At 37.5% G+C, this 25,376-nt stretch overlaps 1 protein-coding gene across 12 annotated transcripts in view; it reads left to right on the forward strand.

Annotated features, from left to right (window-relative positions):
* The window catches only part of ALMS1 (ALMS1 centrosome and basal body associated protein), a 223,530-nt gene that overhangs the window by 147,651 nt on the left and 50,503 nt on the right, over window positions 1-25,376 (forward strand). For 11 of the 12 annotated variants that reach the window (XM_045054405.1, XM_045054402.1, XM_045054404.1 and 8 more), the window contains 2 exons: window positions 1,638-1,775; window positions 5,400-5,570. In XM_045054405.1, the coding sequence (XP_044910340.1) occupies window positions 1,638-1,775; window positions 5,400-5,570 (309 nt within the window). Of the gene's footprint in view, window positions 1-1,637; window positions 1,776-5,367; window positions 5,571-25,376 lie in introns of those variants that run through there. The other variant, XM_045054413.1, reaches the window with a different exon arrangement.

Raw genomic sequence — 25,376 nt, forward strand, 5'->3', positions numbered from 1 at the left:
TTTATTTTTGAGAGAGAGAGGGTGCATGCACGTTGTGTGCTCACGAGCAAGCAGGAGAGAGGAAGAGAGAGGGTGACAGACGATCCAAAGCAGGCTCCACGCTGACAGCAGAGAGCCCGATGTGGGGCTCGAACTCTTGAACCACTAGATCATGACCTTAGCTGAAGTCAGACACTTAACCAACTGAGCCACCAAGGGTGCCCCGTGTATTGTGGATAATACATGCAATATAGTAAAAACATCAGAAACATCAGAGATTGATAAACTCTAAATTCAGCATAAAGGTTTCTGCTGAAAAGGCAGAGAATGGTATCACTAAAGCTTTACAACAGGAAATCATATCTGTAATATTTCATTTCTTAAGCTCTTTGGGAGACACATTATGTTATGTCTTTAGTAATGTCCACTGCTTTTCTGATTTTTTTGTTGTTGTTGTTGAAAAATATCCATACTTAGCAATAAGAGATGTATCTCTTTTCAGCCCATTGTAAAAACATATAACCTTGGAGTACCTGGTTGGTTCATTTGGTTGCGCATCCAACTCTTGATTTTGGCTCAGGTCATGATCCCAGGGTCATGGGATCGAGCCCCACATTTGACTCTGCGGTGAACATGGAGCTTGCCTAAGATTCTCTCTCCCTCTCTCTCTCTCTCTCTCTCTCTCCCCCCCTGCCCCTTTCAGAGCCCACTCATGCGTACTGTCTCTCTCTAAAATAAAATGGTGCACCTGGGTAGCTTAGTTGGTTAAGTATCTGACTCTTGGTTTTGGCTCAGGTCATGATCTCATGGTTTGTGGGTTCAAGCCCCATGTGGGGCTCTACACTGACAGTGCAGAACACCCAGGTGGGATTCTCTCTCTCTCTCTGCTCTCTCCTCCCTCCCTCTCTCTTTCTCTAAAAAATAAACATTTAAAAATAAAATAGTTTAAAAAATATATAAACGTTATTAACTGTATGATGACTGTTATCCTAGTTGTTGCATTGGTGATTTTAATATATTTAGTAACACTGTTTTATACTTGGGTTTTCTCATATAATAAAAAAGAAAAGAGCTGATTAAAAAAGACCAATAAGATAGATAAATCTCTAGCAAGTATGACCAAGAAAGAAAGTAGAAAGTATTAGACAATTTTAAAAGGATATAATTTCAGGAGATCTTAAAAAATCATATGAGTATTATACATAAAATCTAAATGGTGCTTTTCTAGATGCTTTTCTAGGATTGTATGAAATATCAAAATTGCCTCAACAAAGTGACAAAAACTTGGAATAGACCAAAGAACTCAAAAGAGGAGTTCAAATTTACTTTTCTACTTTGAAAAAATACCTGATCTTTTTTTTTTAACTGTTGTGTCAAATCAGCAAAGAACAGATTTAATTTAAAATGGTATTTTACTTAAACCATCGTCGTGTACAGAAAAATATGGAAAACTTTCCAATTCATATTGTAAACCCACCATAATTGTCATAGCTTTTATATGGTGGGGTGGGGCCTAGGAGATGCTTTTTTTCTTGATGTATGAAGAGGTTTGGGTTTTTGTTTGAGGCTTATTTTTTTGAGTGGGGGGTTACTTGCCTATTGTGTTTATTGTCTTTTCCTTTGTCCTGTTGTCTTTTCACATGATGTCATTATTCCAGATGCCGAAGTTCAAGTTTCTGTCAGTGGGGATGCGAGCCTTTCAGACAAAAACCAGAAAAAGGAGATCTACAGTAAAAAGGCGGTGGCTAAGGCTGCCCAACCTGAAGAGAAAGAATTCTTGGAGACAGCCACTGCAGGTAACTAACTGGATTATCTGCATATTATTTTCTTCTAGCCTTCTAAAATGAGTATAAACAGCCAAGTATTCTCTATTCCCTTGCTGTCTTCAGCTTTTCTCTGTGTTGCTCATATGTGAAATAGGATATTAGCTGCAAGTTTTTGGTATCGATTAACTGGTGAAATTAACATTTTTAAAGCTCTTTAAGACATTTCTGGAGAACTTTGGAAAGATAGTACACAAGTTAATCTCGTTGCCAGAAATTCACTTAATGGACTTTTAAAAACCTTACTGATAAAAAAAAAATTAGTTCTAGGAGATGCTCACTCTCTAATACCATTGTTGTACATAAGCCTTTTATTCTTTAGGAATTCAGCTTGTTTACTTCTAACTACCTATCCTGTTAATTTAGTTCAATGGGATTATGCTAATTAAAAATGCCTATAATAGTGTGTTTAAGTTAGGATTCATCTTGGCTCTGAGAGATGAAAACAAAAACAAAATAGCATTGGCTTAAAAGAACACAGGGAATTTTTTCTCTTTCTTGTAAACATCCAGATATAGACATCCATGGATGACCTGGTACTCCACTGTATCAAGGAACAAAGCTCTGTCTCTCCTGTTGTTCCAACACTTTTAGCCTCCATTCTCATATGGTAGCCATCAGGCCCGTATTCCAGCCAACAGAAAACAGAAAGGAAGAAATGAAAAGAAAAAAATATATTCCTTCTTTTAAATATTTCTCAAAAGTTACATGTACCATTCCCCTTCCATTCTATTGGCCAGACTTAGTCACACGCTCACATCAAGCTGTGTTGCCAGGGTGGCTGGGAAATATAATCTTTATTCTGGTAACCATATGCCCAATTAAACCAAGTTTCTATTTTTAAAAACAAAAACAAAAACAAAAATCTTCATTTTAACATTTTAAAAAAAGAATCACATGTTCATTCTGAAGCTTTTCCAGACTTGGCCACCCAGTAAGATACACACAGCCTCTCAGGTACTTGGAAGGTTATTGCACAGCTCTTTAAGTGATCACGTAAGAACAAAGCAGTCACTTTCCCATAGCCAGACCCTGACTTCATCTTCCACAAGGACGCCTTACTCAAAACAGGCTGTGGGGTAGCTGCAATTCAACCTTGCCCCCCCCATATTATGAAACCAGTGAAGTTAGCACAGGTCTTGTGGCTTCTTTCATTTCAGAGTGTCATCTTTACTGAAGTAAAACTTTCTGAATAGGAGACCAAAGTACTACCTGCTCAGCAAAAAAAAAAAAAAAAAAAAAAAAAAAAATCTGTAATGCTCTAGATTGGAGGCAGGCAGTCAGCAATAAGATGAATGTCAGTAGCTGGTTCTTGACAGATTCTACAGCAGCCCTGGCATCATAGGGATTTCTCTCCCTGAGAGGTTCCTTTTTTTTTTTTTTTTTTTTTTTTTTTTTAAAGTAATCTCTACACCCAGTGTGGGGCTTGAATTTACAAACGTGAAATCAAGAGTCACATGTTCTACTGGCTGAGCCACTCAGGCACTCTTCCCTGTAAGGTTCTTAAGATGGAAAGATTCAAAGTTGAATCTTTGCTTTTTTTGGCTACTAGATGGTTTTGATGAATTTGCTGTGATCCAGGAGTGTTCAGGTACTTTTTTGAGAATCAGGCTTTGGCTAGGGTTATGCTTTAGCTGCCTAGAAAAGAAGTCCCTGACTCCCCCTGGTACAAAGTCAGGGAATGTGAATTCAGCTCACGGGTTGTTGTTTTTTTATAGATCTCTTGGTATGTGTTTGTCTCAGCAGGAGGCTTCCCAACTAGAAATTTATAGCAAAGAACCCCAGGGCTCCAGAGATTCACCTTCTCAGCATTCATTCAGCCTTTAATCATCTCAGGGGGCAAGTAGTCCGTGGTGCCGCAGGGAGTGGTTCTGGAGGATGAGGCCATATACCGTAATATACCGTAATCTTAAATTCTCAGTTCATTTAAGGAGCAGGTTCTCTGGTTTAATGTCTCCATGAAAACTCTCTTTAAACTATGGTAAGACAGGGCATTTGCGAATCCTGTGGTCTAAGAGTTGCAGTCCTCTGCTCATCAGACTGACAGTTCGTGAGGTTCTCCATAGACAAGTCCAAGGGGTACATATTCTAGAATTAGGTAAATTCTGGTGGCATCATGGGAGTAACCATATAGTCTGAAAATACTTGGATATCTAAGGTGGGATTGGATTTGTACTTCTCAACTGATGCTTACCTCTTACTTCTTCAGTTGAGCTTTAAATAATACTTTAAGAGCCAGGATAAACTTGCTTTTTCTTTCCCCAAATAAACATTTAGGGAAAGTTTCTTTTACCCAGCAGGCGGCCAAATCAAAATCTTCCAAAGCCCATTGTTTTTCTGTTTTGATGCCAGTTCCTTTTCAGAATTGTTTCCAAGGGCTGATGGCTAGGGCTGCTCTTTAGTAACCTAGGGACAGGACTAGGGACACTGGTTGCCTGCAATTGCTTCTGCCTCGGATTCTAAACCAGTATATGGCTGCAGATGGATTTTGTGCTCATGAAGGCACTCACTGGGAGGAATATGAAGGACACAAGATCCACCGAGCCTTGCCACTCTGTTGTCAGCGATTTATTTTGGAGGAAAGGAAAATGGATTTCAGAGGACAGCTGGTAGTCTCTGCCACGACTGTAAATAGAAACATTTTGGAGCATAATTAGCCACTTCTCTTTTTGTGTATTGCTTTTTTTCACAAGTTATGTTGTGTTCTGGGCAACGCTTCAAAATTTTACCCCCCTTTTTGCTGTTGCTAAATGAATGTTCCAGAAATAGATCATGTTAATCTCATAATCAAAAAGTTTTCATTGTCCTTAAGAGTAAAATCTAAACCCTTTTACCACAGTCTTTCAGAACAGTATAATCAACTACCAAACAACTTTTCAGACACCTCTTTTCTTTATAAATTGTATACTCAAATAAACCATATACTTGCTCTATTTCTTAGATGTTCAGTTGCTTTCCTGACTTTATTGTTTTTATATGTAGTTACCTTTGCCTAAAATGCCTTTCTTTTTCTATCTCAATGTGTATTCTAACACATTCCCAAATCAGTATTTTATTTTAGAGTTCTTTCGTGATCCTCCTAGCTAGAGGTAGTTTCTCTTCCTTTGAGTACATATATTTCTTTATCTGTCTTTCTTTTATGCTATAATTCTCTTATTTTGTATGACAGTTGTTTTTGTACATTTTTAAACTCCAATTTGGATTAAGAGTTTCTTTTTTTTTTTAATTTTTTTTTTAATGTTTATTTATTTTTGAGACAGAGAGAGACAGAGCATGAACAGGGGAGGGGCAGAGAGAGAGGGAGACACAGAATCTGAAATGGGCTGCAGGCTCTGAGCTGTCAGCACAGAGCCCGACGCGGGGCTCGAACTCACGAACCATAAGATCATGACCTGAGCCGAAGTTGGATGCTCAACCGACTGAGCCACCCAGGCGCCCCTGGATTAAGAGTTTCTAAACACATTTCTAAATGGTCTTTTTATTTTTTTCTAAAATATCAGTAACAGTGCCTTTCACATATTAGATGCTTGAGAGGCATTTAAAAATATTTTTTGTCAACTTCCAGGTCTGGATACTGTGTTAATTTACCTCTCTTAGGTTCTAGTGGTGCTGCTGCTGCAGAGCCCTCAGCTCGACTACAAAACATAAAGATAGAAAGTCCACCAGACACTGAAGCCATTAAACAGAATGAGGAGATCCATAGTAAGAGGACAGTTCCTAAAGAAGCCTGGACAGAAGATCAAGAATCCTTGCAGATAGATATTGCAGGTAATGGGATTGGGGCAGGGGAGTTGCGGATTGGGGATTGGGAGTTGGCGGGGAGGACGAGGAGGAGTGACAGAATGAGAGAGAGACAGAGCCTGTGTCTGTGTGTTTCTATTTTATTCTGATAATATTGCCTCATGATTTAAATAGAGATCCATTTTTCCTTTTCTTTTCTTTTTTTCTTTTTTCTTTTTTTTTTTTCTTTTTGGTTTTCTCATGAAAATCACATCAGTGCTATGTGTGTTAGATGTATATATTGATTTGTAAGATAATTGTTACCATTGGGAAAAGATGTTGTGAACTTAGGATCACAAACAAATACTTTAAGGCTGATAGTACTAGAAATCAAGGATCATGTCTCATTACTGAAATAGGGAAAACCTAAAATCTGAAGGCATTCCAGAAGACTGTGATAAAGACGGAAAGAGCCTCAATACAAACTTTTAAAAAATTACAGTAAAAAAGCGCCAGGATCAGATTTATGTTTACCCATGCCCCCCTACTTCTTTTTCTTTGTTTTTTTTTGTTTGTTTGTTTGTTTGGTTGGTTTTTTTTAATTCAAGTTAGTTAACATACAGTGTTGGTTTTAGGAGTAGAACCCAGTGACTCCTCACTTAAATATAACTCCTAGTGCTCATCCCAACAAGTGCCCTCCTCAATGTCTGTCACCCATTTAGCCCAGCCTGCCACCCATTTCCCCTCCAGCAACCCTCAGTTTGTTCTCTGTATTAAAGAGTCTCTTAGGGTGTGCCTTCCTCTCTTTTTTATCTTATTTTTTTTTTACCCATGGCCCCCTATTTCTAACATAAAAGAATATATAGAACATAAGTTCTTTATAGATTTTGGATGCTAACTTTTATCCGAAATCTTATTTGCAAATATCATTTCCTATTTCGTTGGTTGCCTTTTAGTTTTGCTGATTATTTCCTTCACTGTGCAGAAGCTTTTTATCTTGATGAGGTCCCAGTAGTTCATGTTTGCTTTTGTTTGCCTTGCCTCGGGAGACACGTCAAGTAAGAAGTTGCTGCGTCCTAGGTCAGTGAGGCTGTTCCCTGTTTTCTCCTGTAGGGTTTTGATGGTTTCCTATCTTACATTTAGGTCTTTTATCCATTTTGAGTTATTTTTGTCTATGGTGTAAGAAAGTGGTCCAGGTTCATTCTTCTGCACATTGCTGTCTAGTTTTCCCAAACCATTTGCTAAAGAGACTGTATTTTTTCCATTGGATATTCTTTCCTGCTTTGTCAAAAATTAGTTGGCCATACATTTGTAGGTCCATTTCTGGGTTCTCTATTTTGTTCCATTGATCTCTGTGTCATTTTTTGATGATTACAGCTTTGTAATATGGGCTAAAGTCCAGAATTGTGATGCTTCCAGCTTTGGTTTTCTTTTTCAACATTACTTTAGCTATTTGGGGTCTGTTTTGGTTCTGTACAAATTTTAGAATTGTTTGTTCAAGCTATGAAGAATGCTGGTGTTATTGTGATAGGGATTGAATGTGTAGATTGCTTTGGGTGGTATCGACATTTTAACAATATGTATTCTTCCAATCCATGAGCATTAAATGTTTTTCCATTTCTTTGTGTCTTCAGTTTCTTTCATAAGCTTTATAAGTTACAGTATTTAAAATTATAAAAGTTACTTCTAAACGAGTTAAAATCAAACTACAAAACATCCAAACTATTTAGAAAAATGCTAAGAGTAACAGGAAAATAAAGGGAGGAAAAAAGAAAAAAGTAAGTTTGTAACAAAAGAAAATACCATAAAATCGATAATGGAAGACATATATAAGACAATATAAACATTTATGGGATAAATTCATCTATTAAAAAAAAAACTTCTCAAATTAGGTTAAAAAACAAGCTGAGGTCCATGCTATATAGCATACACATTGAAAATAAAATGACACAGAATGGTTGAAAATAAAGGAAAACTAGATATATATTAAAAAGAAATATGGAGACATGATATTAATATAGACAACACCCAGACTGTTGCAGGAATTAAGGAGGAATTTTTTTTTTTGATATAATTTATTGTCAAGTTGGCTAACATAGAGTGTATATGGTGTGTTCTTGGTTTTGGGGGTGGATTCCCGTGATTCATCGCTTACATACAACACCCAGTGCTCATTCCACCAAGTGCCCTCCTCAATACCCATCACCTATTTTCCCTCTCCCCTGCACCCCCAATCAACCCTCAGTTTGTTCTCTGCATTTAAGAGTCTCTTATGGTTTGCCTCCCTCCCTCTCTTAAGGAGGAGTATTTTTATACTGATTTGCAATCCACAAAGAGGCTATTATACATAACTCTTTAACCATGAATTAGCATAAAAATATATGTAACATGAGAAAAAGATGCTTAACTGGGGAAAAGGAATTTTGCTTGGCGATGGGAGGAATGCAGAACAGACCATACACTAGCAGAAAACTCTAGAGAACCTTCAAGGAGAAATGGACAATACAGAATAGCAGTAGAGAAGTTGAATATACATGCTTGGCTCATGAGAGATCATAGAAATGAAATTATTTATAAAAAGCATAGTTGAAAATACATCCTGGAATAATGCAAATAATGAGGTTGATCATAGATAGGTAGAAATGTTTCTATGCCTTAAAAAAACTTTAAAACTTTCCAAGTGCCCATAGAACATTTATAAAGAGCTTTATTGACATATAATGCACATACGGTACGGTTCACCCATTTAAAGTATGCAGTTCAGTGGTTTTTACCCTATTCTTAGGAATGTGCAGCCATCAACACAGTTGATTTTAGAATGTTTTCATCACCTCAGGAACAAATCCTATACTCTTAGCTATCATCCCTCTACCTCCTCATCACCTCCTACTGATCTGCTTTGTCTCTGTAGATTTTTCTATTCTGGACCTTAATACAATAATTAGTTATTATGGAATCATGTAAAGCTTAGCTGGTGTTTTTAGGTTCATATAAGTAATAAAATGTATCAAAAATTTATCCATTTTAGTGGCTGAATAATATTCCATTGTATGTATATGCCACTTTTTGTTTTTGTTTTTGTTTTTTTTCAATATATGAAATTTATTGTCAAATTGGTTTCCATACAACACCCAGTGCTCATCCCAAAAGGTGCCCTCCTCAATACCCATCACCCACCCTCCCCTCCCTCCCACCCCCCATCAACCCTCAGTTTGTTCTCAGTTTCTAAGAGTCTCTTATGCTTTGGCTCTCTCCCACTCTAACCTTTTTTTTTTTTTTTTCCTTCCCCTCCCCCATGGGTTCCTGTTAAGTTTCTCAGGATCCACATAAGAGTGAAAACATATGGTATCTGTCTTTCTCTGTATGACTTATTTCACTTAGCATAACACTCTCCAGTTCCATCCACGTTGCTACAAAGGGCCATATTTCATTCTTTCTCATTGCCACGTAGTACTCCATTGGATATATAAACCACAATTTCCTTATCCATTCATCAGTTGATGGACATTTAGGCTCTTTTCATAATTTGGCTATTGTTGAGAGTGCTGCTATAAACATTGGGGTACAAGTGCCCCTATGCATCAGTACTCCTGTATCCCTTGGGTAAATTCCTAGCAGTGCTACTGCTGGCCATAGGATAGATCTATTTTTAATTTTTTGAGGAAGCTCCACACTGTTTTACAGAGTGGCTGCACTAATTTGCGTTCCCACCAACAGTGCAAGAGGGTTCCCATTTCTCCACATCCTCTCCAGCATCTAGTCTCCTGATTTGTTTATTTTGGCCACTCTGACTGTCGTGAGGTGATATATCTGAGTGTGGTTTTGATTTGTATTTCCCTGATGAGGAGCGACATTGAGCGTCTTTTCATGTGCCTGTTGGCCATCCGGATGTCTTCTTTAGAGAAGTGTCTATTCATGTTTTCTGCCCATTTCTTCACTGGGTTATTTGTTTTTCGGGTGTGGAGTTTGGTGAGCTCTTTATAGATTTTGGATACTAGCCCTTTGTCCGATATGTCATTTGCAAATATCTTTTCCCATTCCGTTGGTTGCCTTTTAGTTGTGTTGGTTGTTTCCTTTGCTGTGCAGAAGCTTTTTGTCTTCATAAGGTCCCAGTAGTTCATTTTTGCTTTTAATTCCCTTGCCTTTGGGGATGTGTCAAGTAAGAAATTGCTACAGCTGAGGTCAGAGAGGTCTTTTCCTGCTTTCTCCTCTAGGGTTTTGATGGTTTCCTGTCTCACATTCAGGTCCTTTATCCATTTTGAATTTATTTTTGTGAATGGTGTGAGAAAGTGGTCTAGTTTCAATCTTCTGCACGTTGCTGTCCAGTTCTCCCAGCACCATTTGTTAAAGAGACTGTCTTTTTTCCATTGGATATTCTTTCCTGCTTTGTCAAAGATTAGTTGGCCATACTTTTGTGGGTCTAGTTCAGGGGTTTCTATTCTATTCCATTGGTCTGTGTGTCTGTGTTTGTGCCAATTCCATGCTGTCTTGATGATTACAGCTTTGTAGTAGAGGCTAAAGTCAGGGATTGTGATGCCTCCTGCTTTGGTCTTCTTCAAAATTACTTTGGCTATTCGAGGCCCTTTGTGGTTCCATATGAATTTTAGGATTGCTTGTTCTAGCTTCGAGAAGAATGCTGGTGCAGTTTTGATTGGGATTCGATTGAATGTGTAGATAGCTTTGGGTAGTATTGACATTTTGACAATATTTATTCTTCCAATCCATGAGCATGGAATGTTTTTCCATTTCTTTATATCTTCTTCAATTTCCTTCATAAGCTTTCTATAGTTTTCAGCATACAGATCTTTTACATCTTTGGTTAGGTTTATTCCTAGGTATTTTATGCTTCTTGGTGCAATTGTGAATGGGATCAGTTTCTTTATTTGTCTTTCTATTGCTTCATTATTAGTGTATAAGAGTACAACTGATTTCTGTACATTAATTTTGTATCCTGCAACTTTGCTAAATTCATGTATCAGTTCTAGCAGACTTTTGATGGAGTCTATCAGGTTTTGCATGTATAAGATCACGTCATCTGCAAAAAGTGAAAGCTTAACTTCATCTTTGCCAATTTTGATGCCTTTGATTTCCTTTTGTTGTCTGGATTGCTGATGCTAGCACTTCCAACACTATGTTAAAACAACAGTGGTGAGAGTGGACATCCCTGTCGTGTTCCTGATCTCAGGGAAAAAGCTCTCAGTTTTTCCCCGTTGAGGATGATGTTAGCTGTGGGCTTTTCGTAAATGGCTTTTATGATGTTTAAGTATGTTCCTTCTATCCTGACTTTCTCGAGGGTTTTTATTAAGAAAGGTTGCTGAATTTTGTCAAAGGCCTTTTCTGCATTGATTGACAGGATCATATGGTTGTTATCTTTTCTTTCATTAATGTGATGTAGCACGTTGATTGATTTGCGAATGTTGAACCAGCCCTGCATCCCAGGAATGAATCCCACTTGATCATGGTGAATAATTCTTTTTATATGCTGTTGAATTCGACTTGCTAGTATCTTATTGAGAATTTTTGCATCCATATTCATCAGGGATACTGGCCTGTAGTTCTCTTTTTTTACTGGGTCTCTGTCTGGTTTAGGAATCAAAGTAAGGCTGGCTTCATAGAATGAGTCTGGAAGTTTTCCTTCCCTTTCTATTTTTTGGAATAGCTTGAGAAGGATAGGTATTATCTGTGCTTTAAACGTCTGGTAGAACTCCCCTGGGAAGCCATCTGGTCCTCGACTCTTGTTTGTTGGGAGAGTTTTGATAACTGATTCAATTTCTTCACTGGTTATGGGTCTGCTCAAGTTTTCTATTTCCTCCTGTTTGAGTTTTGGAAGTGTGTGGGTATTTAGGAATTTGTCCATTTCTTCCAGGTTGTCCAGTTTGTTGGCATACAATTTTTCATAGTATTCCCTGGTAATTGCTTGTATCTCTGAGGGATTGGTTGTAATAATTCCATTTTCATTCATGATTTTATCCATTTGGGTCATCTCCCTTTTCTTTTTGAGAAACCTGGCTAGAGGTTTATCAATTTTATTTTTTCAAAAAACCAACTCTTGGTTTCATTGGTCTGCTCTACAGTTTTTTTAGATTCTATGTTGTTTATTTCTGCTCTGATCTTTATTATTTCTCTTCTTCTTCTGGGTTTAGGTTGTCTTTGCTGTTCTGCTTCTATTTCCTTTAGGTGTGCTGTTAGATTTTGTATTTGGGATTTTTCTTGTTTGTTGAGATAGGCCTGGATTGCAATGTATTTTCCTCTCAGGACTGCCTTCGCTGCATCCCAAAGCCTTTGGATTGTTGTATTTTCATTTTCATTTGTTTCCATGTATTTTTTAATTTCTTCTCTAATTGTCTGGTTGACCCACTCATTCTTTAGTAGGGTGTTCTTTAACCTCCATGCTTTTGGATGTTTTCCAGACTTTTTTCCTGTGGTTGATTTCAAGCTTCATAGCATTGTGGTCTGAAAGTGTGCATGGTATGATCTCAATTCTTGTATACTTATGAAGGGCTGTTTTGTGACCCAGTATGCGATCTGTCTTGGAGAAGGTTCCATGTGCACTTGAAAAGAAAGTATATTCTGTTGCTTTGGGATGCAGAGTTCTAAATAGATCTGTCAAGTCCATCTAATCCAATGTATCATTCAGGGCCCTTGTTTCTTTACTGACCATGTGTCTAGATGATCTATCCATTTCTGTAAGTGGAGTGTTAAAGTCCCCTGCAGTTACCACATTCTTATCAATAAGGTTGCTTATGTTGTGAGTAATTGTTTTATATATTTGGGGTCTCCCGTATTTGGCGCATAGACATTTATAATTGTTAGCTCTTCCTGATGGATAGACCCTGTAATTATTATATAATGCCCTTCTTCATCTCTTGTTACAACCTTTAATTTGAAGTCTAGTTTGTCTGATATAAGTATGGTTACTCCAGCTTTCTTTTGACTTCCAGTAGCATGATAAATAGTTCTCCATCCCCTCACTTTCAATCTGAAGGTGTCCTCAGGTCTGAAATGAGTCTCTTGTAGACAGCAAATAGATGGGTCTTGTTTTTTTATCCATTCTCATACCCTATGTCTTTGGGTTGGTGCATTTAGTCTATTTATGTTCAGTGTTATTATAGAAAGATATGGGTTTAGAGTTGTTGTGATGTCTGTAGGTTTCATGCTTGGAGCGATGTCTCTGGTACTTTGTCTCACAGGATCCCCTTAGGATCTCTTGTAGGGCTGGTTTAGTGGTGACAAATTCCTTCAGTTTTTGTTTATTTGGGAAGACCTTTATCTCTCCTTCTATTCTAAATGACAGACTTGCTGGATAAAGGATTCTCGGCTGCATATTTTTTCTCTTCATCACATTGAAGATTTCCTGCCATTCCTTTTTGGCCTGCCAAGTTTCAGAAGAGAGATCGGTCACGAGTCTTATAGTTCTCCCTTTATATATTAGAGCACGTTTATCCCTAGCTGCTTTCAGAATTCTCTCTTTATCCTTGTATTTTGCCAGTTTCACTATGATATGTTGTGCAGATCGATTCAAGTTACGTCTGAAGGGAGTTCTCTGTTCCTCTTGGATTTCACTGCCTTTTTCCTTCCCCAGATCAGGGAAGTTCTCAGCTGTTATTTCTTCAGGTACACCTTCAGCACCTTTCCCTCTCTCTTCCTCCTCTGGAATACCAATTATGCATAGATTATTTCTCTTTAGTGCATCACTTAGTTCTCTAATATTCACCTCATACTCCTGGATTTTTTTATCTCTCTTTTTCTCAGCTTCCTCTTTTTCCATAATTTTATCTTCTAGTTCACCTATTCTCTTCTCTGCCTCTTCAGTCCAAGCCGTGGTTGTTTCCATTTTATTTTGCAGCTCGTTTATAGCATTTTTTTAGCTCCTCCTGACTGTTCCTTAGTCCCTTGATCTCTGTAGCAATAGATTCTCTGCTGTCCTACTATACTATTTTCAAGCCCTGCAATTAATTTTATGACTATTATTCTAAATTCACTTTCTGTTATATTGTTCAAATCCTTTTTGATCAGTTCATTAGCTTTTGTTATTTCCTGGAGATTCTTTTGAGGGGAATTCTTCCATTTCGTCATTTTTGATAGTCCCTGGAGTGGTGCAGAACTGCAGGGCACTTCCCCTGTACTGTCTTGAGTAACTCGCATTGGTGGGTGGGGCCACAGTCAGACCTGATGTCTGCCCCCAGCTCACCGCTGGGGCCACAGTCAGACTGGTGTGTGCCTCTCTTCCCCTCTCCTAGGGGCGGGATTCACTGTGGGGTGACATGGCCCATCTGGGCTACTTGCACACTGCCAGGCTTGTGGTGCTGGGGATCTGGCATATTAGCTGGAGTGGATTGGCAAGGTGCACAGGGGTGGGAGGGGTAGGTAGGCTCAGCTCGCTTATCCTTCGGTGATCCGCTTCAGGAGGGCCCTCTGGCACCGGAGGGAGTCAGACCCGCCACCGGAGGGATGGATCCGCAGAAGCACAGCGTTGGTTGTTTGCATGGTGCAAGCAAGTTCCCTGGCAGGAACTGGTTCCCTTTGGGATTTTGGCTGGCGGATGGGTGAGGGAGATGGCGCTGGCGAGCGCCTTTGTTCCCCCCCAAGCTGAGCTCTGTCGTCCAGGGCTCAACAACTCTCCCTCCTGTTGTCCTCCAGCCTTCCCGCTCTCTAAGCAGAGCTATTAACTTACAACCTTCCAGATGTTAAGTCCCGCTTGCTGTCAGAACACACTCCGTCCGGCCCCTCCGCTTTTGCAAACCAGACTCGGGGTCTCTGCTTGGCCAACGAGCTGCCCCTCCACCCCGGGCTCCCTGCCGCCCGCCAGTCCATGTTACCCGCACCGTCTCTCCGCCCTTCCTACTCTCTTCCGTGGGCCTCTCGTCTGCGCTTGGCTCCAGAGAATCCGTTCTGCTAGTCTTTTGGTGGTTTTCTGGGTTATTTAGGCAGGTGTAGGTGGAATCTAAGTGATCAGCAAGATGAGGTGAGCCCAGCATCCTCCTACGCTGCCATCTTCCCTCAATCTTCCACATTTTGTTTATCCACTTGCCCATTGATGGACATTTGGGTTGTTTCTACTCTTTGGCTGTTATGAATAATGCTTCTATACAAATATTTATGTACAAGTTTTTGTATGGATATATGTTTTCATTTCTCTTGAGTATATACCTAGGAGTAGAATTACTGGGTCATGTGATAACTTTATATTTAATCATTTAAGGAATTCTCAGACTATATGCCAAAGTTGCTGCATTACTTTACATTCCCACCAGCAGTGTTTGAGGATTCCAGTTTCTCAACAAAACTTCTTATTATCTCACTTTTTGATTGTACCCATTCTAGTCGGTATAAACTGGTTTCTCATTTTGCTTTTGATTTGCATTTCCCTCTTGACTAAGGATGTTGAACATCTTTTTGTGTGCTCATTGACCAGTTGTACATCTTATTTGGAGAAATATTCATTCAGAACTTGGTGTGGTTTTTATTTGGGTTATTTCTCTTTTTATTGAGTTCTAAGATTTATTTATGTGTTTTAGACACATTTTTTCCTATCAAAATTTTGACTTGCAAACATGTTCTCCCATTTTGTGGGTTGTCTTTTCACTTGATGATATCCCTTAAAGTGGAAAAGTTCTTAATTTTGATGAAGTCTATCTCTTTTGTCTTTTGTTGCTCACATTCTTGGTGGCATACCTAACCATCCTTTGCCAAATCCAAGGTCATGAAGATTTATCCTTACGTTTTCTTCTAAAGGTTATATAGTTTTAGTTTTACTTTTATGTCTTTGATCCATTTTGAGTTAATTTTTGTATATGGTGTGAGATAAGGGTCCAACTTCATTCTTTTCCATGTGACTCTATAGTTGTCCCACCACCATTTGTTAAAACGACGACTTCTTTCTTCATTAAGTGGGCTTGGCACCCTTATCAAAAATCAGTTGACCATAGATGCCTGGATTTTTTTCTGGGCTCTCAATTCTATTCCATTGATCTTTATGTCTCTCCCTGTGTCAGTGCCACACTGTGGTGATAACTATAGCTTTGTACTTAAGTTTTGAAATTGGGAAGTTTGAGTCCTCCAACTTTGTCTTTTCAGAATTGTGTTGGCTGTTTTAGTTCCATATGAATTTTGGAATCAGCTTGGCAATTTCTATAAAGAAATCTGCTAGGATTCTGGTATAGATTGTATTGAATCTGTGGTCATTTTGGGAACTATTGCTTTCTATTTTTTTATTTTTTTTATTTATTTTATTTTTTAATCTACAGCCAATCTACTTAGCATATAGTGCAACAGTGACTTCAGAAGTAGATTCCTTAATGTCCCTCACCCATTTAGCCTATTCCCCCTCCCACAACCCCTCCAGTAACCCTCTGTTGTTCTCCATATTTAAGAGTCTTTTATGTTTTGTTCCCCTCCCTGTTTTTATATTATTTTTGCTTCCCCTCCCTTATGTTCAGCTGTTTTGTATCTTAAAGTTCTCATATGAGTGAAGTCATATGATATTTGTCTTTCTCTGACTGACTAATTTCGCTTAGCATAATACTCTCTAGTTCCACTCACGTAGTTGCAAATGGCAACATTTCATTCTTTTTGATTGCCGAGTAATACTCCTTTGTATATATATACCATATCGTCTTTATCCATTCATTCATTGATGGAACATTTGGTCTCTTTCCATACTTTGGCTATTGTTGATATTGCTGCTATAAACATTGGGGTGCATGTGCCCCTTCGAAACAGCACACCTGTATCCCTTGGATAAATACCTAGTAATGCAATTGCTGGGTTGTAGGGTAGTTCTATTTTTAATTTTGTGAGGAACCTCCATACTGTTTTCCAGAGTGGCTGCATCAGTTTGCATTCCCACCAGCAGTGCAAAAGAGATCCTCTTTCTCTGCATCCTCACCAACACCTTTTGTTGCCTGAGTTGTTAATGTTAGCCATTCTGACAGGGGTGAGGTGGTGCCTCATTGTGGTTTTGATTTGTATTTCCCTGATCATGAGTGATGTTGAGCATTTTTTCATGTGTTGGTTGGCCATATGGATGTCTTCTTTGGAGATGTGTCTATTCATGTCTTTTGCCCATTTCTTCACTGGATTATTTGTTAAAAAACAAATAATGTTGAGTTTGAAAAGTTGGGGTGTTGAGTTTGAAAAGTTCTTTATAGATTTTGGATTCTAACCTTTATTGGATATGTCATTTGCAACTATCTTCTCCCATTCCGTCAGTTGTCTTTTAGTTGTGCTAATTGTTTCCTTTGCTGTGCAGAAGATTTTGTTTTGATGAGGTCCCAATATTTCATTTTTGCTTTTGTTTCCCTTGCCTCCGGAGACATGTTAAGAAGTTGCTGTGGCCAAGGTCAAAGAGGTTTTTGCCTGCTTTCTCCTCAATGATTTTGGTGGCTTCCTGTCTCACATTTAGGTCTTTCATCCATTTTGAGTTTATTTTTGTGTATGGTGTAAGAAGGTGGTCCAGGTTCATTCTTTTGCATGTCGCTGTCCAGTTTTCCCAGCACCACCTGCTGAAGAGACTGTCTTTATTCCATTGGATATTCTTTCCTGCTTTGTCAAAGATTAGTTGGCTATACGTTTGTGGGTCCATTTCTGGGTTCTCTATTCTGTTCCATTGATCTGAGTGTCTGTTCTTGTGCCAGTACCATACTGTCTTGATGATTACAGCTTTATAATACAGCTTAAAGTCCATGATTGTGATACCTCCAGCTTTGGTTTTCTTTTCTAAGATTGCTTTGGCTATTTGGGGTCTTTTCTGGTTCCATACAAATTTTAGGATTGTTTGTTCTAGCTCTGTGAAGAATGCTGGTGTTATTTTGTTAGGGATTGCATTGAATATGTAGATTGCTTTCGGTAGTATTGACGTTTTAACAATATTTGTTCTTCCTATCCAGGAGCATGGAATTTTTTTCCATTTTTTTGTGTCTTCTTCAATTTTTTTCATAAGCTTTCTATAGTTTTCAGTGTATAGATTTTTCACCTCTTTGGTTTGATTTATTCCTAGGTATTTTATGGTTTTGGGTGCAATTGTAAATGGGATTCAATTCCTTGATTTCTCTTTCTGTTGCTTTATTGTTGGTGAATAGGAATGCAACGATTTCTGTGCATTGATTTTATATCCTGAAACTTTGCTGAATTCATGAATCAGTTCTAGCAGTTTTTTGATGGAATCTTTTGGGTTTTCCACCTAGAGTATCATGTCATCTGCTAAGAGTGAAAGTTTGACCTCCTCCTGGCTGATTTGGTTGCCTTTTATTTCTTTGTGTTGTCTGATTGCAGAGGCTAAGACTTCCAATACTATGTTGAATAACAGTGGCGAGAGTGGACATCCATGTCTAGTTCCTGACCTTAGGGGGAAAGCTCTCAGTTTTTCCCCATTGAGGATGATATTAGTGTTGGGTCGTTCGTATCTGGCTTTTGTGATCTCGAGGTATGATCCTCCTATCCCTAATTTCTTGAGGGTTTTTATCAAGAAAGGATGCTGTATTTTGTCAAATGCTTTCTCTGTATCTATTGAGAGCATCATAAGGTTCTTATCCTTTCTTTTATTGATGTGATGCATCACCTTAATTGTTTTGCAGATATTGAGCCAGGCTTGCATCCCAGTATAAATCCCATTTGGTCGTGGTGAATGATTTTTTTAATGTAGTGTTGGATCCGGTTGGCTAATATCTTGTTGAGGATTTTTGCATCCATGTTTATCAGGGAAATTGGTCTATAGTTCTCCTTTTTAGTGGGGTCTTTGTCTGGTTTTGGAATCAAGGTAATGCTGGCTTCATAGAGTTTGGAAGTGTTCCTTCCATTTCTGTTTTTTGGAACAGCTTCAAGAGAATAGGTGTTAACTCTTCTTTAAATGTTTGGTAGAATTCCCCTGGAAAGCCGTCTGGCCCTGGGCTCTTTTTTTGGGAAATTTTTGATTACTAATTTGATTTCTTTACTGATTATCGGTCTGTTCAAATTATCTGTTTCTTCCTGTTTCAGTTTTGGTAGTTTATATGCTTCTAGGAATTTGTCCATTTCTTCCAGATTGCCCTTTTTTTTTTTTTGCATATAATTGCTCATAATGTTCTCTTATTATTGTTTTTATTTCTGCTGTGTTGGTTGTGATCTCTCCTCTTTCATTCTTGATTTTATTTATTTGGGTCCTTTCCTTTTTCGTTTTGATCAAACTGGCTAATGGTTTATCAATTTTGTTAATTCTTTCAAAGAACCAGCTTCTGGTTTCATTGATCTGTTCTACTGTTTTTTTGGTTTCGATAGCATTAATTTCTGCTCTAATCTTTATTATTTCCCGTCTTCTACTGGTTTTGGGTTTTATTTGCTGTTCTTTTTTCTAGCTCTTTAAGATGTAGGGTTAGGTTGTATATCTGAGACCTTTCTACCTTCCGTACGAAGGCCTGGATTGCTGGGAACCATTGCCTTTTAAACAATGTTAAGCCTTCCAATCCATAAAAATGGGATATTTCCCATTTATTTAGATTTTATTTAATTTTTGTCTACAACATTTTATAGTTTTAAGAATACGAGTTTGCTCTTTTTCATTAAGTTTATTCCTGAATATTTTAATTTTGTTTGATGCTATTGCAATTGAATTGTTTTCTTAATTTGTTTTTTGTTTATTAATTGTAAATGTGCAACAGTAGAATCTATTTTTCATATTTACTTTTTATCCTACAGCCATGCTGAACTCATTTAGTAGTTCTAATATAAAACTTTTTTATTGCTTATTTATTTTTGAGAGAGAGCATTCACTAGTGGGAGAGGAGCAGAGAGAGAACAGAAGATCTGAAGTGGGCTCTGCACTGACAACAGCAAGCCCAATGAGAAGCTCAGACTCATAAACCATGAGATCATGACCTGAGCTGAAGTCAGGTGCCCCTAGTAGTTCTAATGTAAAATTTTTTATGTATTCTGTAGGACTTTCTAGATGCAAGATCTTGTCATCTGCAAATGTAGTTTTACTACTTCCTTTGCAATCTGCATGTCCTCCCCACACCCCTCCTAATTACTCTGACTAGTACCTCCAGCACTATGTTAAATAGAAGTGGCATAGTAGACATCCTTATGTTCCTGTCTAGGGAGCCAACATCCTGTCTTTAAATATTGAGTATGATTTTAGCTGTGGGTTTTCCATAGATGCTCTTTATCAGATTGAGGAAGTTCCCCTCTATTCCTAGTTTGTTGGGCATTTTTATCAAGAAAAGGGTTGGATGTTGTCACATGCTTTTCCTGTGTCTTTTGTGATGAAGAAGTGAGTTTTGCTTTTTATTCTTTTGATTTTTGGATGTTGAACCAACCTTGTATTTGTGGAATAAATCTCACTTGGTGAAGGTGTACAATATTTTTTATATATTGCTAGATTTTAGTTTGCTGGTATTTTGTGGAGGCTTTTTGTGTCTGTATTCATAAGAGGTACTGGTCTGTAGTTTTCTTGTGATGTCTTTGTTGGGTTTTATTATCACGGTGACACTAGCCTCATACAATGAATTGGCAAGTGTCCCCTTCTCTTTATTTTTTGGAAGAACTTGTGAAAAATTAGTGTTAAAACTTTAAATATTTGGTAGAATTCAAGGATGAAGTCGTCTGTGTCTGGACTTTACTTTGTAGGTAATTTTTTTTATTATTATTAACTCAAACTCCTCACTTGCTTTTGGTCTGTTCAAATTGTCTATTACTTTTTGAGTCATTTTTAGTGGTTTATGACTTTCTAGGAATTTGTCCATTTCATTTAAGTTATTTAATTTGTTGGTATACATAGTTCATAGTATTCCTTTATAATCCTTTTTATTTCTTCAAATAAAATAAATTTATTAGTAATAGATTGGTAGTAAAGTTTTTTTCTTTAATTTTTGATGTGAGTCTTCTCAGTTTTTTTCTTGCTTAAACTAGCTAAAGTTTATCTATTTTGTTGATCTTTTTTGTTGCTATTGATCTTTTGTGAGAACCAACCTTTGGTTTCAATTATTTTTTCCTTTTTTATTTTCTTTTTGATTAGCTTCCACTCTGATCTTTATAATTTCCTCTTTCTGTTTGCGTTAGTTTTAATTTGCTCTTTTTCCAATGCTTATGGTGAAAGTTTAGGGTTTTTTACTTGAGATCTTTCTACTTTCTTGATACAAGTATTTATAAGTATAAATTTTCCTCTTAAGATTTGGCTGTATACCATAAGTTTTTGTCATTTATAAAAATATTTTCCTTTTTTTGGATCCCATTTTATTTTTTGTATGTATGTATGTATGTATTTTTAAATATCAGTTAACATACAGTGTCGTATTGGTTTCACAAGTAGAACCCAGTGATTCTTCGCTTCCATGTAACACCCAGTGCTTATCCCATCATGCGCCCACCTTAACGCCTATCACCCGTTTAGCTCATCCCCCCCATGAACCTCCCCTCCAGCAACCTTCAGTTCTCTGTATTTAGGGGTCTCTTATGGTTGGCTCCCTGTTTTTATCTTATCTCTCCTTCCCTTCCCCTATGTTCATCTGTTGAGTTTCTCAAATTTCACGTATGAATGAAACCATATGATGTTTTTCTCTGACTTATTTTTCTTAGCATGATACATTCTAGTTCCATCCACATTGTTGTAAATGGCAAGATTTCAGTCTTTTTGATCAGCAAGTAATGTTCCATTGTATAATATGTCATATCTTCTTTATCCATTCATCAGCTGATGGACATTGAGCTCTTTCCATAATTTGGCTATTGTTGATAGCACTGCTGTAAACATTGGAGTGCATGTGCCCCTTTGAATCAGCATTTTTGTATCCTTTGGATAAATACCTAATAGTGCAATTGCTGGGTCATAGGGTAGCTCTATTTTTAATTTTGTAGGAACCTTTCTACTGTTACTCAGAGTGGCTGCACCAGTTTGCGTTCCCACCAACAGTGCAAAAATGTCCCCTTCCTCCACATCCTGGCCAACATTTATTGTTTCCTGAGTTGTTTGTTTTAGCCATTCTGACAGGTGTGAGGTAGTTTCTCAGTGTGATTGAAGCTTCTGCACAGTGAAGGAAACAATCAAAACTAAAAGGCAACCACTGGAATGGGAGAATATAATTGCAAATGACATATCGTATAAAGGATTATTATCCAGAATCTATAAAGAACTTACCAAACTCAATACCCCAAAAAAAACAAATAATCCAGTGAAGAAGTAGGCAGAAGACATGAATAGACACTTTTCCAAAGAAGGCATCCAGATGACTAACAGACACATGAAAAGATACTCATACTCATCATCAGAGAAATATTAAAAGTATTTTCTGATTTCTCGGGTTTTTTTCCGCATAGGTTACTTAGGAATGTTTTGTTTAATTTCAGCATATTTGAGCTTCCCAAGTCTCATTCTCCTGTTGATTTCAGATTTCATTCTACTGTGGTTGGAGAACATACTTTGTATTATTTCTATCCTTTTAAGTTTACTGAGGTTTGTTATGTGGCCTAGCATGTGGTCTGTCCTGGCAAACATTCCATATGTACTTTAGAGGAATGTACATTTTGCTCTTGTTAGGTAGAATGTTCTATAGATAAGTATTAGGTCTAGTTGGTTTATAGTGTTGTTCAACTCTTCTGTTTCCTTGTTACTTTTCTGTCTAGTTGTTTTATCCATTTTTTAAAATGCCATATTGAAGTCTCCAACTTTTTTTCTTTCATTGTCTCTTCCTCCTTTTTGTTAGTTTTTGCTTCCTGTATTTTACTGCTCTGTTATCACAGTAGATACGTGTTTATAGTTCTTTTTTTTTTGATATGTGTTTATAATTCTTATATTTTCCTCACACATGACCTTATTTCATTATGAAATATCCCTCTTTATCTGTAGGAACATTTTTTATTTTAGAATCTGTTTTTTATGATATTAATATAGCCACTTCAGCTTTCTCATCATTGCTGTTTACATGATACATGTTTTTCCATCCTTATGTTTTCAATCTATTTGTATCTTTATATGTAAAATATGTGTCTTGGGGTGCCTTGGTTGCTCAGTCAGTTAAGCGTCGACTTCAGCTTAGGTCATGATCTCTCGGTTTGTGGGTTCAAGCCCCGTGTCAGGCTCTGTGCTAACAGCTTGGAGCCTGGAGTCTGCTTCGGGTTCTGTGTCTCCCTCTCTCTCTGCCTCTCCCCCACTCACACTGTGTCTCTCAAAACTGAGTAACATTTAAAAAAAATTTTTTTAATAAAATATGTGTCTTGTAGACAGCTTATAATTGGATCATGTTTAAAAAAAATAACAGTTTCTACCTTCTTATTGAATTGCTTAATCCATATTTGTTATTGATATAGTTGGATTTATATCTTCCATTTTGCTTTTTGTTTTCTATATATCTATACCTGGAAAGGTGGTGGATTAGCTATCCTGAAAAACTCCCTTGAAGAAAATAACTAAAATGCTAGATAAAAATATCAAAACTATCTTCTAAAACTTAAGAGTTGACATAACATTTAAGTATCTTCAGGTCCCAAAAAATAAAGTGAAGGCAGGAACCCACCCTAGGCATAATTAAGCACTAACACAGATTGTCACCCTAAGGGTTTCACTGAAGTCTATAGATCTGGGATTTATTTTTAAGGTCTATGTGAAGTTGTGAACAAAATATAGAACTTAGGGCACACCCGTAGTGAAAAAGTCCTGCTTAAAGCTGGGTTTCCAGTAGGCTGCAATCTAGTAAAAGAATAATAAGAAATAAACACATCCATCCAGAAGAGTAAAGCAAGGAAACTTGCCTGTCTTAACCTCAGTAGCAGGTCTGGGGAAAGAAGGCAGTAACAGATTCATCCTCAGAATTTGTAACTACAGAGCAGCTCTCACATAGGTTTATAGTTGTGAAGTTTGCACTGGTACAGTTTATCAGTGCAGTAAACTACATGTGTATCTGAAAATTCTGCAACCCAGAATTTTATTTAAAATGGCCCTAGTAAAAGGGGCACCTGGGTGGCTCAGTCGGTTAAGTGTCCGACTTCAGCTCAGGTCATGATCCACAGTTCATGGGTTTGAGCCCCGTGTTGGGCTCTGTGCTAACAGCTCAGAGCCTGGAGCCTGTTTCAGATTCTGTGTCTCCCTCTCTCTCTGCCCCTCCCCAGTTCACATTCTGTCTCTTTCTCTCAAAAATAAACACTTAAAAAAAATTTTTTTTAATGGCCCAAGTAGTGCCAACTCATGCCAACTCATGCAAGGCTGAAGCAAATGCACATCTCTTTAAAGGAATTTCAACCCAGACCTCAGAATATGCCCCCAAATGCCAAACTCATAGACACCATGAGTGAAAAAGTATAAAAAATAGAAGTAACAAGCAAAAATGAGACCCACAAAGACAATTTTTCAGGGCTTTCTGGAAAAATGGCTGATTCTACGATTGAAACAGGAAATACAGAAGATGAGCCTGGAGCATCTTGTAGTGCTAGAAAGTAAGGAGAAAACCTTAAAGTGATGGAGAGTATGTCAAAGGGACCCAAGAACCAAGTAAAAGAGCTCCTAGTGACCAAAGTTCCAGCAATTTGAGCAATATAGTAGTATTGGATTATAACCAAAGAATAAACATTCATGGATCCATAATGATATAAATAAATGATTGGATAAATAAATGGGAGCAAATAGACAGTTCTGTGCAGAATCCCAAATGTCTGAGTATGTGTGGAGTATGTAGACACTTTACCCTTAAGGAGGTAGAACATAATTCCCTAGTCTTTAAGAATGGATTGCACATAATAACTTCCTTCCAAAGAGTTTAATATGGGAAGAAAAAAGAGAGTAAGTTTACAGTGAAGAACCCTGACGAAAACACTACCTCAACCAGGTGGTCAAAGTCCACACCAACAGTGATAAGTCATGCTGACGGTATGTACCCTTAATATGTAATGAGAATGGCACTTTAAAGTCTTCCTCCCCCAAACTTGTAATACAGTCTATTCATGAGAAAAACAAACGAACAACATTCTGCAAAATATTTGATTGGTACTTCTCGAAACTGTCAAGGCCAGGGGTCCTGGGTGGCTCGGTCGGTTAAGTGTCTGACTTTGGCTCAGGTCATGATCTTGCAGTTCGTAAGTTCAAACCCCACGTCAGGCTCTGTGCTGACAACTGGGAGCCTGGGGCCTGCTTCAGATTCTGTGTCTCCCTCTCTGCGCCTCCGCTACTTGCACTCACTCTCCCTCTCTCTCTCAGAAATAAACATTAATTTTTTTTTTTTAACGTAGGTTTCATAAAGGACAAAAGCTGAGGAACTATTCTAGATCAAAGGAGACTAATGAGGCATGGCAGCTAAATGCAGTCATGATTCTAGATTGGACTGTAGCCCCGGGGGAAAAATTACTATAAAGGACAATTTTGGGAAAGTTGCTGAAATTTGAACATAATCTTCACATTAGTATCATATCAATGTTAAATGTATTTGGTAATTATACCATGGTACGTAAGAGAATGCCTTTCCTTTTAGGGTATATACACTATAGTATCCCAGGATGAAAGGACATGATATTTATAACTTATTCTCTGATGGTTCAGATAAAATGTAAGTAATATGCATATGCTTGCAGGTTGTGATAGAGAGATAAGCCAGTGTAGCAAAATGTTAACAATTGGTGAATCTACCAGAAATGTATGGAAGTTTATTCTATTTTGCTGCCTTTTGGTAGGATTGGAATTTTCTTTTCTACAAAATAATATAAATAATAATATATTATTTATAATATTAATAATATATAAATATTATAAATGATATAAATACATTACAAAATATATTTGTGAATATAAATTTTACAAAATAATAATACAATTTTCTCTTTATCAGAAAGAGTCTGAAAAAGATGATGGAGATGGTGTAGGATTTAGCTATACAAGGTATTAAAATAAGCTATACAGTA

This window comes from Felis catus, chromosome A3, assembly GCF_018350175.1.
Source record: "Felis catus isolate Fca126 chromosome A3, F.catus_Fca126_mat1.0, whole genome shotgun sequence".
NCBI lineage: Eukaryota > Metazoa > Chordata > Mammalia > Carnivora > Felidae > Felis > Felis catus.